Source organism: Cucurbita moschata, unplaced genomic scaffold, assembly GCF_002738365.1.
Source record: "Cucurbita moschata cultivar Rifu unplaced genomic scaffold, Cmos_1.0 Cmo_Scf00023, whole genome shotgun sequence".
Lineage (NCBI taxonomy): Eukaryota > Viridiplantae > Streptophyta > Magnoliopsida > Cucurbitales > Cucurbitaceae > Cucurbita > Cucurbita moschata.
The window spans coordinates 928,466-948,947 of NW_019268539.1; the positions used below are offsets into that span (position 1 = coordinate 928,466).

Below are 20,482 nucleotides of genomic sequence, written 5' to 3' on the forward strand. Positions count from 1 at the left end.
TTTTTTTTTTTTTTTTTTTGAAGTATATTTCTCGAAAATTCATGTTATGTGTGAAGTTTTTAAATATATATATATACGCAAAGGAAAAAAAACTAATTAAATAAATAAATAGTAATTAAAAAAAAAAGTAAATCAAACTTTAGTATATTTTTGTTATTTTTTTATAAAATGAAAATCGGGAAATTTTCCACATATTTTATGCGGAGAGTTTTTAGGGTTTAGAGTTTAGGGAGAATTCGTCACGGTTCGTCCACCACTCGTTCATATAAATGGCACCACGACACTCCTTTACTCCTAAATCAACATAACCTTCACTGAAACTCCAAAACCCCGTCAGTACAAGTCCCTCGGTTTCTCTCATGGATAATCTTGCATCCTCTTTTAGTTGCTTGTGTAAATCGTTACACTCTTCCTCTCTTCTTAACTCATTATCAATTCTACCATATAAAATTTTATTAACATCTTTTAATTTTATAAAAAATATTCAAAAAAATTATTAATATCAACCTATAAACAAAAATCATTTATCGACACATCATAGATTATCTTCAAACATGTTAATGTTACTCTAGAAAGTTCAAGAATAGTTTTGAAATAATGTATTAACAACGGTAAAAATATTTTTAAAAGTTTTAAAAGCATTTAAAAAAATGAATACAAGTAAAATTTCAAAAAAGTAAATAAATAAAAGTATTTTTGAAGTGATTAAAAAAATTAAAAGGTAACTTTTGAAAGAAAATAAGGATAGTTTTAAAATATTTTAGAAATTTCTTAGTATATTTTTTAAAATGAAATAGTTATTAATTACATAAAATTAAGAATCAAATAATTTACTAACTGATTTAAATTCAATTAATAAAGCATATTTTGAGAATTAATTTCCAATAAAAAGTTACCCAAAATACCCTTTGAATATGGATATTGTTGTAATAATTAAACTTGGTCAGATCCTCAAAATACAACCCCACCCATCTCCCTCTTTTTTTTTTCTTTCCTTTTTGATCATTAAAATAACAATTATAAAATTTAATTCAGAAGCCAGAAGGAGCCTCCTTTACAAAAATACCCCCACAAGAAACACAAAATGCCATCCATGTCCCCAAAATCCCCTCCTTATAATAATAATAATAATAAAAAATTCAATAGAGTGGGGCCCGCTGTGGGGTACCTTTTCTCCGGCTCAATAAACTCCCAGACGTCTCGGAAATCGTCCCTGGCCAGCAAGCCGGCCGGCACGCTGCCCTATACGCCGCCGTCAAGCTACTTCTCTTTTTCTTCACGAACTCCGTCGTTGCCGTCGACGCTACTACACTCCTCCCTCCTTCTACACCACCGCCGTCGGAACCGGAGGAGGTTTGGTTCGAACCACCGAGTTCGAGAACAGAGTCCGGTGTCATCATGAGCCCGTCGTCCCATGCCGAGAAATTACACTCCAAAAGATTCCTCGAAACGCCACCTTCCGTCTTCATTAGATAATCAATCTGTGAAACGAAACCAACATTCATAACAGAAGATGATTGAAAATCCAAAGGGGATTTTGAAATTAAACCTTGCAGGAAAGAGAGCAAAAGAGATAAGGATCTTGAAGGCTTCTATCGCAGGTGCTGCAGAGGTTGCCGGAGGAGCCTCGGAAGTTTCTGGTCTGTGGCCTTTGGTTCAGAAACACCACTTTCGCACTATTCGTAGTGTAAGACTAAATCAACCAACCAAAAACAACAAAATTACTCTGTTTCTGCAAACCCAATTAAGATGAACAACAAAATTACTCTGTTTCTGCAAATCCAATTAAGATGAACAACAAAGTTACTCTGTTTCTGCAAACCCAATTAAGATAAACAACAAATCACTCTGTTTCTGCAAACCCAATTAAGATAAACAACAAACCACTCTGTTTCTGCAAACCCAATTAAGATAAACAACAAACCACTCTGTTTCTGCAAACCCAATTAAGATAAACAACAAATCACTCTGTTTCTGCAAACCCAATTAAGATAAAGAATAAAATTACTCTGTTTCTGCAAATCCAATTAAGATGTACAATAAAATTACTCTGTTTCTGCAAACCCAATTAAGATATAGAATAAAATCACTCTGTTTCTGCAAACCCAATTAAGATAAACAATAAAATTACTCTGTTTCTGCAAACTCAATCAAGAACATACTTGAACAAAAGCGCAGTCGATGAGTTTAGTAGCATCATCCAATCGAATCACATCGTGATACACATAACGCCTAATCTGAAGAACAACGAAAAAGGAATTAAGAAAGAAAGAAGAGGGAAATGGGTATTGAAGAAAATGGGTTGAGAATTGACCTGGAGGAGTTTGTGGGAAGAATGGGAGGAGAGGCAGTGAGGGCAAATGCCGAGAGAACAGTCGAAACAGAAGATGTTTTTTTCGTTCTTTTTGGCGTGTTCGTGAAGAACACAGGCGTTGAAGAACTTGTGGGTGAGGAGCGCTTGGAGCCAGATGGGTAGGGAGTGCTGCAAGAAGAAGAAACAGAGTATAGGGTTTAGAAGTGATTAATTGGTGAAGGAGAAGAGGAGGAAGAAGAAGAAGAAGTATTAATGAACCCACCATTGTTGTTGTGATGAGAGAAAGAGGAAGTGATTAGGGTTTAAGAAGGCATTGGGAGAGAGAAGATGAAGGATCCTGAAAACCCTAAGCCAATTGGGGTACGTATAAATTGCTCATCGTTTCTGTCTCTCCTTCTCAAATGACAAGACGTAAAACAGTGACTTTTCTCTGTTACTGCACAGTAAAAAAAACGGTAGATAAAAAAAGATGAACTGTTTTACCCACTCCCACACGCTCCTCCTATCCTCTTCTTTCACCTCTCACTCCAAAAAAATCAGTCATATGCCTCGATCATTAACTATATCATCAACTTCATACGACTCGATTTTGATTAGATAACTCTTGAAAAATTTAAAATTCAAAATTCGGGTCCGTTTATGAATAATGTTGTCGGGGCAACTCAAAAATAAGATTACAATCTAACTTTACGTTATTTTTAAAAAAATTAGAATATTTAACGTTTGTAATTGATGCTAGTGATGAATTGGGACTTATAAACGTTTGATATTAAAATTTGATGTAATTTTAGTTATTAATGTAATATGTAAGGTAGAAAAATAAAAAATTTATAAATAATTAAATAATAATAATTAAAAGGAAAGAATTTTATTGAGATTTTTGAGTTAGAGTAAAGGAGATTTATTTACTTCCTAATTTTGTGTATTAATCGAGTTTAATTTTGTGTTTTTGTTTTAAAATTAGGAATTTAATAAATTTTTTGCTTTTTACTTTTTTGTTAAATTAATTACTTCCCAAAATATTGATTGATTTTTTAATTTAATAATATTCAAACTAATTTTAAAACTAAATGAAAAAAAAAATTATTTCAATTTAATTAAATTCTAACTCCCACCTGAAAAAAAGAAAAAGCAAAATTTATGGAACAGAAAATAATTACATTTAATTGATATATACTATTAATATTGAATAATCGAAAATCTCGAGTACGTGGCCAAGCCACTAAAGAATTGATAAACGTCATGATTTAACCCTTCCACCTCGAAAGATAGTATTATAAAAATATGATATCGATAAGAATTTAAACATTAATAGAAAAAAAAATCTTAAATTTTAATATAAATTTTTTATTTTTTTTTTATAAATAATAATTTAAAATAAAGTTCAACTTTGGACTATTCAGTTTCAGTTTTTGGTCTGCTCTTTTTAAACTCTTTAATAAAATACTCCAAAATAAATAAATAAATAAATAAATAAATATATATATATGTTATTTTTAGGTATTTTCAGTATTTCAGGCATAATCCTAAGCAGTGAAATGTGCATTAAAATAGAATATTTCTCCTTTTTTAAATAAAAATAAAAATAAAATATGAAAGTCAAAGAGCAGATACTAAAAAAAAATAAAAATAAAATATGATTTCTGAATTTTTGCAATTTTTTTTAATTTTATTTGGGAAACTTTTATTTTATTTATACTAAAAAAAAGTTTATTTTTATTATTGTTATAAATATGCGTGTGACTATAACCAAACACACGTGCTAGTAGATATTGTTCTCTTTTATATCACCTCGAGTTCACTGCTGTTAAATGTTGTCTGTTTTGGCTCGTTACGTATCGCCATCAGTCTCGCGTTTTAAAATGAGTATACTAGAGAAAGGTTTCCACACCCTTACATGGAATGATTTGTTCCTCTCTCTAACCGATGTGGGATCTCACAATAATCCAACCCTGACTAAGACTCAGATATAAAACTTTTACAAGTCACAATGTATCGCTTATATTGGTTACTGACGCTAAACATCCTTATTCTTAATATTAATTTTAAAAGTAAAGTTGACTTAGGTTATAGCTCTATTTTCAAATTGGTCAGGTAAAAAAAACGTCAACCACAAATCGATCCAAATTTTTAGTTGAGCGTCGAATAATCTAAATTGGTCAGGTTCTCGAGTTACGGAACCAAAATTTTTAAGTTGGAGGTATCAAATACATAAATTGTTATAATATTTTTAGTTATTATATAATTAAATAGTCTTTTTTTTTCTTTTTTTTTTACACATTTACATTTAAATTATTTGGATAAAATTGTTTGAATTTATATTTTTTTTAATATACATTTCCTAATTTGCATCTCCCCATATATTGAAGTTAGTTAGCACTCAAGTGAAATATTTTGTGTTTATTTTTCTGTTTCCAAATTTAATAATTATTATTATAATTATGGTTATGAAATTATACTAGGAATTTATTTTTTAAAAAGACTATTATTATAATAATAATAATAAATTTATATTAAAAAAAATATAATAATGTCACGAGTTAAACGATATGGTTCGTTACAATTATACCCTTTAAATTTTTAATTTGATTAATTAATTTATAAAAATTTCGATATTAATATTTAGATAATTAATTTTAAATGACTCATACTAATAGGTGCAATAATATCGAGGAATAAAGAAGGAATGTCTTTTTTAATGAAGATTATAAATACTGTTTCTATCTCTTTTATCTGTTTTTATTATTATTATTATTATTTAAAAAAAATTAAAAAGGGGTTTTTCGTAAAGTCCAAACAAAAAAATAAAAAATTGAAAAATATATATATTTATTATTATGAAAATAATTGTAAATAAAAAAATGAAAGAAATTAGAGAGAGAGGCAAAAGTGGAAGAGAAGAAAAGCATTGGGGGCAGGGAATCTGAAGAGAGAGGGGCGCAGACAAAGAGGGGATAAGAAGGGAATGGCGTAAGGGGGCGTACGAAATGTGGATGGATGGTAGGCGCTGCGCTGCGCCGTGCCGTGCCTGTGCCTGTGCCGTGCCTGTGCTGTGCCTGGCGGTGGCGCCAGTGGCAGTGTACAGACGCTTATGCATTGGGCGTCTCAGTCTGTTTCACTGCGCCCAACGCCGCACCATTACCCACTTTGTCGCTCCACATAATTCTTTATAACAATATCAATGTTTCTTATTAATCCTAATCCTAATCCTAATCCTAATCCTAATCAGTATACTTATAAGTTTCAACTCCTACTTTTTATCATATTGTTATGGATGTTGTTCTACAAGGGTTTAGTTGGTCTCTTCCTAGTCGGCTGCGTAACGTAGCAATCATAAAAGATGGCGACAACGACCATCGTATTTGCCAAAAACTCCTCGACATGTGTGGTTTCTTTCACTCATCTGAACAAGATTACGATTAAGGAGTGATAGGAGACCCTATAATCATGCCCATACGGCTCTCAAATGATTCTAGTAATGTTCGTGTATTTAAGGGCTCAACCCTAGTTCTACCAACTCGTAATCATAAAGGTATTACTATATACCCCTACTGGTCAAGATAAGTTCATTATTTGAAATTAAATAGTGAACCCCTAATGGTCCCTGTACCGTACAAGCTATCATGTCAGTTTTAAATTTGTCATATAGAATCTTGATAGTCAAGTTGACTTCGGGATTAAGAATTAGTTGGTAAACCCTAAAAATTAAGAGATTAAGGAGGAAAAAGAAATTTGGAGGGTAAGAAAGTACAAAATAACTGGCTCGCTAAGGTTTTTCTCGAAAGGGTGTTCGTCGTCTCTTATGCCTTAATATTTTCCAAATTAGCTTTACACGTGAGAGGTCTCGATTCGATAATGATGTATTTACTTGAAACAACGTTTTAATAAGGAATACTTTTATTTTTAAAAAAAATCAAATAAGAAATAGTATTGTTTTCGATCTAATCCAAAATAAATTACATTTGTTTTCTAGAAAGAAGGACCGAGTTACCGAGGCAAGTGCATAGAGCCCTAAGGACATGGCATCCAATGTAGCATGTGCGCTTCCGTGGTTCCAAGAGTACTACGACCTAGAACCACTGGTATTCAATGACGAGATGGATGTACGTTACAACTTTTAATTATATGTATTCCATCTCTAACTAAGGGCGTAATAGATATAATCACTGAGTTTCACGAACAAATGTAAAACAAAAAATTATAAGAAAAAATAAGAAAATGAAAGTTGGACTCCACTGTAAAAGGGATGAGTCTTGCTTCCTTTCATACCACTTAAACAGTTTGAAGTATGTCAGAGAATATACTTTTGACGGCTCCAGACCGATATTTCGGCTGATCCGACTTGAGTCTGATACGATTGGATCATTTCTTACTAGTTTCAACTGTTCCAAAACGTTTAAGGTTAGTAAAACTATCTTTTAACTTGTTTAAATTATTTGGAGTTAAGTTTTAATAGCTTCGGCTTAGGTTAACCAAGTAAGTGGCTCTACTATCGGTCTGGTTGTAAGAATAGTTGTAAGAATAGTTTTATGTATGATGCCACATGCTCAATGGCCTTTCACGTGTCATGTGTGTGATATTGCCTTGTGATGTGCACTATGAGATTGAAATGATCATCAGTTTATCATGACGCTACGATGATCACTGTTCCCTAGATATCTGGCAACAACCTAGAGAAGCTAGCCCGACTAGTAGGCCTAGGGCGTGTGTGAGACTGCCTGGTTGGCTCATGCTCGCACGTGTGGGTTGTGTGTAGAGAAATACTACACATCTCATTTATTTATATTTCACATTGGTTATTCGGTAGTTTTTTTTCAAAGCTTTTAATGCAAATGTAAAAGTCCATGACATCATTTTGTGAATGCTTTTAAATGAACGTTTCTATCTGTATAGAAAGGTCACATCATGCTAAAGTAAATAAATATATCCCCTACGAGACCTTTTGAAAAAATCAAAAGCAAAAACATGAGAGCTACTGTTCAAAGTGGTGTGCGAGACCGCGTAGATTAGTACATCAGTTATTGTTGGTTCATAAGGTTTCTTAATGATAGCGACGATATTCTTTTGTTAACTCTTTTTGTATTTAATGATTCATTATTTTGCTATTTTGTCTTGAGCTTCGATCAATATCTATTTAGTTAAGGTGCTAGAGAGTTGATAACTATAGCAACATGACTCTCAGTATTATCGTGATTGAACTAAAAGAATGAAAAACTATGGCGGCTGCTCATGTATCATCTATAATGAGAAACTTTCTCAGAGGTAGAAATACATAAGCATTCGGGTGCTGCATAGATTAGGATACAGTCTCAATCTCGGTCTTTATGGGGGATCTTTACTTCTTGTTAATGCATTGTCGTAACTGATTAAAGAATGAAGTCAGCTAAATGTAAGTAGTATATATGGTCACAAATAACGTTGGAAAATATTCAAATGTATTAGTCCCCTAAATTTGTATGATTCAAAAGGAATCATTTGACTATTAGCTATCATCGACAACACATCTTTCTTTAGCTCATTAAGGTTCATAGTGCATGTTGTGACATTCACCGTCGTTGTCAAGCATTTCACCTCTTTAGTATGGATGCCATAGTCGCATAAGCCAAATCAACATCATGACAACGACATTCTGGAAACTGTTTGGCCAGCCACCATTGGTGTAATGTCTAGATGCATACAACGGTACAAGAAAGACCCTAAAATTATAAATGGGTTTTTATTTTTATACAAAGGCTTTCCAATTCAAATAAAAAGCGAAAACAAGTGGAGCCAATACTAAGAATAAGACTTAGTGATTATGCTTTTGGGTACTATGATCGAGTGGAATATTTTGTTGGAAAAAGTAGGGTTTCCCAAAGTGTTGCTTGTACGAGGGCAAGCTGATGATGTCCCGTTTTGATTTGGAACTGTGCAACTAAAACACATGAGCGAGGGCAAGCTGATGATGTCCCGTTTTGATTTGGAACTGTGCAACTAAAACACATGAGGGCAAATTAAGCGTACATCAATCAATACATTGACGAAAGTTTTAACGTCTTTTTGACCTATAAGTAGAGAGAAGTGTATGAATGAACCAAAAGCACAATCGAATGAAAGGATATTCCTCCGAAGTCACGTAAGCGTGGTTCGATATAAGCTTAAAAGATTTGATATATTTACTACTTATACCAACGAGTTACACGTTCCTTTTCAATGGCTAGACTCCTATGAATTTTTCTTGGAAGATAAATGATGCATAAAGGACCTGAATTCGTCTAAAGAGACAACTTGCACTACGAGTAGTAGTTTAAAAGAAGTAAATAATTGTTGCGTAGTCAGAGCAAGAGACGGAGAGAAATGTCGAAGTCATTTGAGTCGAATTTGAACTATAAATCTTAGGCATTAGAGCACTATAGATCTCCAACTTTCTATTTATACATTACCAAAATCTCACCAACTGACGTATCCTACTCTTTAATGATGCCTTATTCTAACCTGAACAGAGTTACTTTCTTTAACTCAACGTAAAACTTCAGCAAAATCTGAGTAAAATCAAATGATACAAGTTAATATCTTACCATTACCTATAAAATCAACTGCATAATATAAGAAACTTTACAAAGAGCCGCATACAAAATAACCACTCGATGTTAAACAAAAATTATAATTAAAAAGATGGGGAAAACTACTACAAGTATAGAGAAGCAGCAAAGACGATATCCCTCTTGATTTTGGAAACAGCTTCTTCAAACTTGGTTTCAAGTTCAGTTTCACCAATGGACTTTGCTGCTAGAGTTAGTTGTTGCAGAACTTCTTCAAGTCTTCTAATTGCTCTAATCAAGCTCCCCTCGAAAACCTGTGTTATTTCCATTATCTCGTAGAATTTGGATCCCTTTGCCCAAGCATATACAGCCTCCATAATATCCGGTCTAAACGAACTCACAAAGCCTTCCACATCAATTTCGACCTGCAATTAGACATGCATGTATCATCAAGTGTTCTCTTATTGCGAGAAAGGGGGCTCGGCAGGAAGAGGATTGTCAGATGAGAGAAGCAAGGAAGTCGCACAATGTAATAGCCCAAGTCCACTGCGAGTAGATATTGTCCTCTTTGGGCATTCTCTTTTGAGTTTCCCCTCAAGGTTTTTAAAACGTGTCTGCCTAGAAGAGGTTTCATACCCTTATAAAGAATGTTTCGTTCTCCTCCCCAACCAATGTGGGATCTCACAATCCACCCTCTTCAGGACCCAACATCCTCGCTGGTACTCGTTCCCTTCACCAATCGATGTGGGACCCCTCAATCCACCCCGTTCATGACCCAGCGTCCTTGCTAGTACACCGTCTTGTGTCCACCCCCAATCGGGGCTCAGCCTCCTCGATGGCACATTGACCGGTGTCTGGCTCTGCTTATCATTTGTAACAGCTCAAGTCCACTCCTAACAAGATATTGTCCTCTTTGGGCTTTCCCTCAAAGTTTTTAAAACGCGTCTGCTAAGGAGAGATCTCACACACAATGACTCACTCTCAAACGAAACACACCAAACACACCATTCGAAAGAAACAAACTTTCCATTTTATAGTTTTTATAAAGAAGAACAAAGCACCTCATTAAAGAAAGAGTATTTACAATCCTCCCACCTAAGAGTCAAAATGAGGTTAAGTTATTCACGAAGTTTCATCTACATTGGGAACAGCAGTAAATCAACATGAACAAATGGATTTTTTTTTTTTTTTCCTTTTTTGAGTTGAAAAGATGTGGGATGATGGATTGATTGTTCAACCTCAAATAGATTCAAAAAACATAGTGAAAAAAAGAAAAAAACTAAAACTCAATGACGCTCTGAACACATTGCCATTTAAGTTTAACAACATAGAGAGAAAACAAAAAGGATTGAGTAAATGAACTTGGGCAGATAAGGTTTAGCGCTAACCTTGCATTCAAGCTGAGCCTTGGCAACCCTTCGAGCTGTGTCTTGTAATTGAATGAAAAGCAGCTCAAGCTCTTCCCTAGGCTTTGCTGCATCCTGAAGTTTCTCTTGCCACACAAAACAAGATAGCAGAGCGATGATTTCCTCCACTTTTATGTCCTTGAAAACCCCATTGAACATCAGCTCTGAAAGAGTCAATTCATTTGCACTACTGATTTCACAAGCAACCTTGCCTTTCAATTCCACGACATCATCACTTGTGATGTAACTGCAATGTGGAAAAAAGAAAAGGATAAGATGCTGCTACTAATTCAATGCATCTACAATCGATAACATTATTCTTCTGTCATAAAATCTAAACAATCAATTTGAACTGGCAGCAAAACATTTAAAAGTGTATCCTTGTTTTGAATATATATATACACATATATTCAGAACTATCTAGTAAATAATACAGTTTTCATCATTTACCATATTCATCTAAATAAATTGATACAAAGAACAATCTTATTTATAAAATGATATGCCCAGAAGGGGAGCCCCTAAGCTAAGGAAGTAACAAAATAAATTAAAGCTACAGCAGATAAATTCTCTTATAAAAACAGATTGATTGGAATTACTTGAACAATCAATGCAGGACGAGTCTTTTTCTTTCAATCATCACTTTAATAAATTTTGACCTATTTGGCGACTAAAAAATTCTAAGCCAACCTAAAGAGTAGCTAGAAAAGAAAAAAGACCAATTACCCAAGCCTCCGCAATACTCGCTTCCTGGCCTTCAGTTCATCTTTGAAAGCCAATGCAGAAGAAGAACGCATTGTTTTCTTAATTGACCTGATCTTAGCCGTTAGCTCTTGCTTCAAATGTAATGCTTTGAGCTTCTGATCAACAAGTGCTGATTTTGCCACCTCGTGCTTGTCAAACAGGCTCTCCAAAGCCTCTGTTCTACGCACAGCCTTTCTGTAAGAACTACTTTGAATCTGAATATCAAATGACGTTATTAGTTAAAATCTGGAAAGAACACATGGCAGAAGCGAATAGATACTAGATTATACTTCCCATCAGCAAATGCTCAAACTGAATCAGAGTTGGTTTTTCTTGAACGGACGAGTGAATTTAATTACAGATTGGTTAAATAACAAGTTTAGTCCTCGAACATAGTTTGTGCCACAAAGATCTCAAAACCTTTTGCCCCTAAATTTTCAATTCCGTATCTACTAGATCTCTAAACTTCAAAATGCCTAATCAGTCTCCAAACTTATAAAAGATCTTTGAAATATTCAAATTTTTAAAAAATTGACTTATTAGATTTAAAATTGAATTATATATGAAATAGAACCAACTTACACTTTAGTGAATAGTACGTTCATTAATGGAAAGTTTAGGCATCTATTTTACATATTGAAAGTTTGAAAATTTTATTAGATACTTTAAAGTTTGTGGATCTATTAGACATAAAATTGAAAGTTCAGAAACTTTAATAGACACTTTCCAACGTTCAAAGACTAAATAAACACAAACTTACTTGAAAGTTTAAGGACTAGTCTCATAATAAAACCTCACACATTTTGCCATACTAACCTAAGTACCGCCAAATATTATATACAGAATCCCCTTAGGCTTCTATCTAATAGGGAAAAAAATCCTCACATCAATAAAAAAATGTTTTAGCACAGAGTTACGTACTTTCATATCCTCTTCTGGATCTAGAAGGGGCACTCCCTTTGGAAATCTTGATAAAACTTCAGAAATCTTCTTCAATGTATTTTCTCGAGCTTCCAACGGCAAAAGATCATTGGGTATGAGTATTCGAATACTAGCTAAAGTTCTAATCTGTTTGTAAATAAGATAAAAATTACTCATCAAGCCAATGTATTAAAATTAAATCAAGATGGCAGTTGACAGAAGCTGAGAATAATTAAAACAAAATAGATATCTTGATTGAAAAATGGGACATTTTAATGTACTTAAGAAAACATCAGTTAAGAGGGACAGCAGGAAAATAAAACCAACTTGCAGGAAGTTTGCCTTGAAAATGAGTGCAGAAAACAATGAAGCCAACACTCAAAACTAATAGTAACCACTATTATCGTAGGAAGAAGTGAACCAAATGGCATCAAGATACACGCCCACATTTGGACTGGCCCAAATCTCAGGCCAACGATGGACAGGAAATCAGATAAGACTATAAGGAACAGTAAATAGATAGACCTCTTAACCAAAGATGTCATCCTTCTCAATTAGTTTTTCAGGTTGCCAATCAAAGGCTGTTACTGGATCAAGTAGTTGACCAAAATATCATCTTTGAATGATGCATGAATCGGCATCCAATTCAAGAATCCAACCAATACCAACTCCATCCAAAATGCACCAACTCAGGAACCTAACCAATCCAACACAAGCCAATTGTTTCTGAATCTAGCTGGTTCCAGTTCTAAATCTCAATTGAATTCCTTCGGGCGTGAAAATATAATAAAATAATTTATTGATTTAGTACCAAACCAACTTTAATCTAGATTTTGTCACTCTTAATCTATGTAATCTTTGGTCTCTATTATCATCTTTCATGAAGAGATCTGATATTGCTAAGTCTCTACTGTGAGTTTGCATGAAGCATGTGCATATAATAGATCATATAACTCAATACCTGAGAGATTGGAATGGAAACAACATGAGGTTCTCCATGCTCTTTCAATTGAACGATCTTAACATTTTTTTTCCCTATGCCATCTTTACTGACAACGCATCTTGTAAGAACGTCCACAGTGTAGTTCGCAGATTCTGGTTTCATACTAGCATCATCTGGAACAAAATTTTAAGTTCAGATTAAGAAGACTAATAAGCTAAAATTTGAATAAAGGAATACAAATGCACGAGAAATTATCGATACATCACCTTCAGAAACACCTTTCATCCTCTGAAAATTAATTATTAATCCCCAAGTAAACTGGTCCTTGATGGAAAAAGTTGAAGAAATCTCATTATTACTGTCGCATTCAATAGATATAAGCCTGCCAGGTTGCAGAAATGGTAAGCAATATCTAGGAGACAACACAATATCACGGATATCCTTCTTCAAACTTTTGTACTGCTTTAGCAAATCATAATAATTCTTCAAATTATCTTCCTCTTCAATCACTATGGAATCCCTCTCCTCTTCAAGGCTTTTCACTTGTTTCTGCAGTAATAACTAGAATTAGTATGTCATCTTATATCAAACATTACACCGCAATATGGTTTGATCTTTCATGTGTTATTTTTAAGACACCTTGTCTGCAAAAACTAACCTCGAGGTTAGGTATGTTGCGGTCGGCTTGGAACTGATAGAAGGAATTACGCAGCAGATTTTCAGGATTGCCATCTTCACAACGGATTTGATTCAAGAGCATGTTATAGCTCAAGTGAAAAGCACTAAATGATATAAAAAATAAAAATAAATAAATAAAAGGATAAACAACAGAATAGTAAAAATTAAGGATGTAAACATGGTAACGCTCTAACCCCACAACCCTATAGGCAATTAAATAATAAAAAAATAAAAAATAAAAAAAAACTTGAACTCAACTACGGGCCTTCTTGGCTAGTTGGGTAGCTAAATGATATTTCTGCTTAAAAACTAGGTTAAATCTTTGGACTATTGTTTACCAGTTCCATCATAAGGAGGCAAATTTGAACCAATTATCAAGTGTACCTAAAACGCCCTATATCCTCTAGAAACTCTGAATTTTATTTCCCATGAAGCTGCAGTTTCCATAATTATTTTTGCAACTTTTTTGTTAAAAAAAAACATATTTATCGAAATGGGTGTAAATGCACTTTGCCCTCAGATATTTCCAATTCCACCTATTCGCTTTAGAGACTTCATCTCTCCACACTGGAGATATTTTATTTTGTCAGTTACATTTTTTTTTATAAAAAAAAAAAAGGCTTCAAATCAAGTTAGAATGGCGAGAAAATTTTGCAACATTCTATATTCTTTTCCTATATTTCCTAACATTATCTGCAGCTTACATATAAAAATTTAAAACAGTACTATTGATTCTGATATATTCAATATTGAAACCCTACTGTAGCTACCTGTTCAAGCAATCTGCATTTCCTTTAAGCATCATTTTAGCAGTTGATGGCTCCAGCTTCTCGTCCACCATAAGGATACATATCCCTCGTTCATCAATTCCTCTCCGTCCAGCTCGACCACTCATTTGTATATATTCACCACTTGATAACCATCTAAATTTATCCCCATCAAACTTACGAACATTACTGAAGACAACAGTTTTTGCAGGCATGTTTAAACCAATGCTGAATGTCTCTGTGGCAAACAAACACTACAGAAAATGTTTTAATGACAAAGGAATTAAAAATATAAAATGACAAAAAAAAAAATCAAATATTTTGGTGTAAAAGGTAAAATTGTTTATTTGTCTTGTACTTTATATGCATTTTTGCTCGAAGAAATATCATAACAAAAAGTAACTCAGTAGTGGTTGAAGTGCACCTCGTCCTATTTTCTGTTTCTTTATTATTTTATTTTTCTTCTTGTTTTTTTTATTTGAGGATAAGAAACTAGTTCGTCGAAGGTAAAAGAACAAAGGCAGAGGAAGAGGAAGAAGAAGAGAACTAAGGCAGAGGTAGAAAGAGAAGGTATTCGCCTTACTGTGCCGAGGCACCTTTCTCTTGCCTTAATGTTTAGTAAAACAAGGTCACAACTTGCACCCCACACAATTAAAATACTGGTACCATATGAGACAGCAATCAATTGAATTATATGACAAGCACACAGCAAATAAATAAATATATTTCTTTCTAACGCCTTAGTTCTAACCTTGATTAGCCCTTCTTGAAATAATATCTCAATCACCTCCTTCAAAATAGGGAGCAAGCCAGAATGGTGGACCCCTATTCCACGCTTTAAGAGGGGCAACATATTTGAAACCTATTTGAAAGTAATGGGAAAAGGAAGGATGATTAATTTATTAAAAAAAAAAAAAAAAAAAACAAGACATTAATCCAAATGTTTTTCTAATCCCAGCATAACCATAAGCCATAGCACCTACACAGCTAGACATTAAAAACAAATAAATAACAATCCATCAACTTAGAATTGTGGAGAGGTTCTACAAGCAGTAGCTCAACTATTGCAAGTTTCAAGACAGAGAAACAAGGTGAGGAGTATAAGGTTTTGATCTGGATCCGATTGTTAGGTTAGCATGCAACAATGGGAAACAGAACTCGAAGGGTGGAAAATAGGACTCAAATTTCCTTGACCTAGTTACATAGTAAAATGAGAAGACTGATAAGCTGAAGAATAAATGCATTCATAAAGAGACTACACATAAAACACACATAATCACAACTCCACATGATATGATCATGGTCCTCCTCCACCTTTCAACAAATGATGCAACAAAATAGGTCAACCAACGAAGGCACTTTCTTGAGAGCCAATCCAGAGTGTTAACTCGATGGTGCAAAACATACCAGACAAAGAACTTAACCTTCTTTGGGATCATAATCTTCCAAAGAGCCGAAAAGACAGTCTCTAATGGGAGAAGGGTCCAACAGACAATGGGAAAAGAGAGTACAAGAGAAGTCACCAGAAGGGTTAGGGCTCCAAATATGAACATGCATTCTCCCAATTCAAAATCAAACTCTCCTATCAAGGACGAGAGGTTTGTGATATCCAACATCTCCCTATTGGATAAAGAACGACAGAAACCAAGAGAAAAGGGAAAAGGGAAAAGAGCTCACTTACCAAGCTAAGACATTAGCCACAAAAGAATTTTTCAAAGAGGCCAAGTGATATAGACAAGAAAACAACAAGCAAAGAGGTTTATCCCCCACCCACGGATCCTTTCAGAAGTATGTTTCCTTACCCTCCCCCACAACACAACGGAACAGATTGGAGAAGGACGGGAGCTCAAGGGAAAAATCCTTCCACAAGTTTCAAAGAACAATTCCAAACGAATAATGACAAAACTCTTTAGACTTTAGCTATTGCAGCCCAAAGAAGAAACACATTACACCTAGCTAGGGACAAAATTCCTTGCTAGATCTCTTAGTCCCTAAAAAATCCTATCATTGAACACCCTAGTCTAAAATTGCAACCTCAACAATTTATACCAAGAATTTGGGGAAAATGAGCGGCTTGCCTGAGGGAGCTTCTTATCATCATCTGAAAGCATATCCATAGCACTCCAAAAGATGGTTTCTATGTTCGCCTTTTCATCATCGCCATTTAGATCTAATTTTGCCATCTGTAACAAACAGGGAAACCATGTTAAAGCTGACCATAGGAAAAAAGGAATGACCTAGAAAGAATAATTACTACAACGTGCTCAGAAACCAAACAGTTCCCTTCTTTCTCGTTTCAAAGCTAACAGCATAGCCAACATGCAAATCTCATTCTTTAAAGAATTATAATTTGAAATCAACCCCCCGTCTGTTTCCACAGTCAAGATTCTACTTCCCTAAATATCCTGACCAATCACAACTAAGAGTGGGAGCTTCTTCAAAGAAATGCCTCTGTTATACATTCACCCAAAAGAATTTATGAGACAATGCTATTTTCTGTTTTTAGATTCTTGGCTTCACCTTGGTGTACTTTTCAAGAGTTTTGTAATGATACTTCGATCATAGCTTTTTATCTCACAGTTTCTACCTCTATTGGGTATCTTATCTTCATTCATTATAGATTTTTTACTCTTGAACGAAAGTAGTTTCATTTCTTAATAACTTAATATATAATAATAATAAAGTGATATATACCATCTTATCTTGGATCCTTCATAAGTATCAAATTCCTAATGATGATGCCACATCTAACAAGTCCATTAAACAAAGACCATAAACAAGCAACAACTAGTAGAGATCTCCTAAGCAACCACAAGAGCACAACTGGACATTACCTGCATTGCAAGAAATTCACATTCTCTTTTGCTAAAGCTGAAAATTATAACTGGATCATATTGACGTTGAATTATCATCTTCACCATCTTAAATATATCACTCTCTTCATTCGTTTTGCCCAAAGTCAAACTCTTCTGCCACTTCCCATTATTCTCCTTTTTCTTGTAGCCATCACTAGCAGGGACAAGTGCATTTAAAGCTTTTTGAAAGCTATCCTCACGAAAATGACCCCTCTCATCAACCACCAAGTATAAGCCCTCACCCCCAGATGGGAAAATATAGTGTTGAAGAGGTGTTGGTCGATAGTCAGTATAAACAATATGACATGGTTGTTGGTGGACCTGCATTAATGTCAATCAACCAAGCCAGCATATTAACACATTGACAAAATGACTTCACAATTTTTCATATACCTGTTTACTTATTCCTTCAAAGGTAACAAAATAATTGTACTGAAAGGCCATATAAAGATGAGATAAAAGAGTAAAGCAGGAAAGCCATCTAATGTCACAACCTAATGCCAAAGTTTCTTTTCTCCAACATCAATCCATTCCCCAATTTTTATAAAAATAAAAATTATGCACTAGAAAGATAATCAATAAAATTAATATAGGAACTGATAAATGGGAAGGGCAGAAAAAATTGATGTTCAAAAGGCTTCCATCGGCATCATGCTAAGAAACTAATCACAAGCACTTCCCAGAACAGAACATCGTAAAATTATCATTTAGCTTTTCGCATTTGACCCAAAAAGTATTTTCATTGTCAATTAATTACTGATAACAAGATTTAACCCAAAAGAGGAGAACACCTTTGCAACCCAATCAGCAAATTCTTTTGCATTTGGCACAGTTGCTGAGAGGAAAACAAATCGAGCATTCTTTGGAGCCATGACAATGCTCTCTTCCCAAACAACACCTCGCTCCCGATCACGCATGTAATGTACTTCATCAAAGATAATCCATGCCACTTCCCGTGTAATTTCGGATCCTTTGTACTGCATGCTACGCCAAATTTCTGTGGTCATGACCTAAAGTTGAAAAAATCACCCATTTACCAATGACTTAAAATTTAAAATCCTCAAAAAAGGAGTAGTCAGTAAGAAGCACACCAGACAAGAAGCATTTGGTTCAATAGTCACATCCCCAGTCATTAAACCAACATCTGAGAATTCTTCTTTAAATTCCCTATACTTTTGGTTGCTGAGGGCCTTGATTGGCGAGGTATATATGACACGCTGTTTATTCCGGAGAGACATGGCAATTGCATACAATGCCACAACAGTTTTACCAGCTGATGTATGGGCAGACACCTATCAAATAACAGATTATATAACTTACTCAAATCTACATGATTGTAAAAATCAACCAAACTAGAGTTGAGATGTATAAAAATGACTGGGTTATGATTTTCACATGGAAGTTAAGCGTATTAGTTATTATAAGTTCATTCATATTATTGTAAGGTTCAAACCTTTCTACTCTCTGTGTATTCAATATATTTGATCAGAACTTCTATTCTGCCTGAAACTGAACGACAGATATCCAATAATGCAACTACACAATCCTAAGCGATTTGATCAGTAACCTTTAGAAAAAAATCCAAGGGGATTTTAGCATTATGCTCAACTCATGAATTACTGAGCAAGATTACTTTAGTAACGGTTTCCAATCTGAAAGAGAAGGATAACCAATTGCAAGTAATAGGATCAGCTAAACATTATAGTATTCGGCATTCAAACTTTGGAGAGATGGGGGTACAAAGTGTATGAAATATAACTACTGAAAACATGATCAAATTCAACCTCCTATTCAATGCTCGTGCTTTCAAACTGAAAACAGAATTCATTTAATAAGTTCTGATGATACTTAGTAAGGACGGCCACTGCTCACAAATCACTACCAACTAAACTGAAACACATATTACATTCTCTTGCGAATGGAGCAGAAGCCACACAACTCTAGTATTACCCATCTAAATCTACTAAACATAAAGGCCAAGTGCATTCATTTCAGCAAACACAAGTTCCTCTAAGAAAAAAACTTCAGAAGTACTTTCTTTATACGCTCACACTAGTTCATATGATTTATCCCCATGGAATAATAAAAAAAGAGCCATCAATGAACTCGAGCAATAGCCAACGAAACCAATGAGAGGTTGGATAAAGTTACCATAACAGATTCTCCAGTCTCCAAGCACTTGATAGCCTCGGACTGAAAGGGGTCCAGAGAGAAAGGGAACACCTTAGCCGGTTCCAACTTCTCTCCAGTGGAAGAGAGATTTATTGATGGGAGAGGATTATAAGAACCCTCGGGGTAGGACACATCATGGACACACGCAACTGGTTCGTCCTCAACCATGGCAGGTTCATTGGTTCTTTGGTGCTTCGGTGAAGATTCTCTGGGCGTATCTTCGACCACTTTTCTCTTCGAAGAGCCCATGGCAGCTTCAATTGAGCTCGGCGGATCAAGCCCACTCAAGAATCTGCAGCAAATACTCTGTTAATTCTCGTTTGTAGAACCATAAACGGAGCTTGTAAGCAAATTGGCGAGCAGGATCTTCGAAAACTCAACAGCACACTCTCTCAAAGGTTTCTCTTTCTGAATAAACCCTAAGAAATAGGTGCGCGGAGACGCCTGAAATCGGCGCGCGAATTTGCTAACGGGAAAGTTTGCTTATATCAATAAAACAATATTTATGTAATTTCACATTCAATAATTTTATTACGTTAATTAATTTAATAAAAATAAACTAACAACAATTAATTAATTAAAAGTTAAATTATTAAAATCATATTAATCAATTTAATTTTTGTTTATGCCTTATTATTATTATTTTAGCTTATTTAGTGAATAATCTTAATTTAATACAATTATATAAGCTTCCAAATTTAAATAGTTTGAACCATTATCAAATTAAAAAATTAATTATATAATTTAATAAAAATATCTCTAAATTTTGTTTGAAAAATATCTCTAAATTTTCAAGAATTTTAATAATAATTTAAACTCAAAACAAACTTTAAATATATATATATATATATATAATTTTTTTTAGTTTAAGAGTACTTTTTTAAGTTGAGAATTGAAATTTTTGGAATATTTTTTAACCAAATAAAAAGTTTAATATTTTTATTAATTTAATTTTCAGGGATAACATTCATTTAATAATTTTTTTCAAAATTAATTAAGCAGTTGTTTTAATAAATTGTAATTGGTTTATTAAATTAAATAAATTATTATATTGATTTGGTTAAATAAATATAAATGAGTTAATTATAAGGAAAGGGAAAAGGGGACAAATATAAAACTCTAACCCATGTGAATTTGTAACGTAAAAATAGATATTATCCG

At 33.9% G+C, this 20,482-nt stretch overlaps 2 protein-coding genes across 2 annotated transcripts; both read right to left on the reverse strand.

The window, feature by feature from the left end:
* Window positions 1-1,001: 1,001 nt before the first annotated feature.
* Window positions 1,002-2,683, reverse strand: LOC111460295. The gene is made up of 5 exons (XM_023103496.1): window positions 2,577-2,683; window positions 2,315-2,482; window positions 2,163-2,237; window positions 1,550-1,693; window positions 1,002-1,481 (listed from the first exon to the last, which is right to left on the reverse strand). Exons 1-5 carry the CDS (start codon window positions 2,577-2,579, stop codon window positions 1,140-1,142), a joined length of 732 nt encoding a protein of 243 aa, XP_022959264.1. The 5' UTR covers window positions 2,580-2,683; the 3' UTR covers window positions 1,002-1,139.
* Window positions 2,684-8,708: 6,025 nt separating this feature from the next.
* Window positions 8,709-19,780, reverse strand: LOC111460149 (DExH-box ATP-dependent RNA helicase DExH9-like). The gene is made up of 14 exons (XM_023103274.1): window positions 19,301-19,780; window positions 18,241-18,441; window positions 17,941-18,159; window positions 17,129-17,470; window positions 16,373-16,477; window positions 15,046-15,156; window positions 14,298-14,548; window positions 13,508-13,631; window positions 13,116-13,398; window positions 12,868-13,022; window positions 11,907-12,053; window positions 10,968-11,200; window positions 10,224-10,488; window positions 8,709-9,260 (listed from the first exon to the last, which is right to left on the reverse strand). Exons 1-14 carry the CDS (start codon window positions 19,568-19,570, stop codon window positions 8,982-8,984), a joined length of 2,985 nt encoding a protein of 994 aa, XP_022959042.1. The 5' UTR covers window positions 19,571-19,780; the 3' UTR covers window positions 8,709-8,981.
* Window positions 19,781-20,482: the final 702 nt, after the last annotated feature.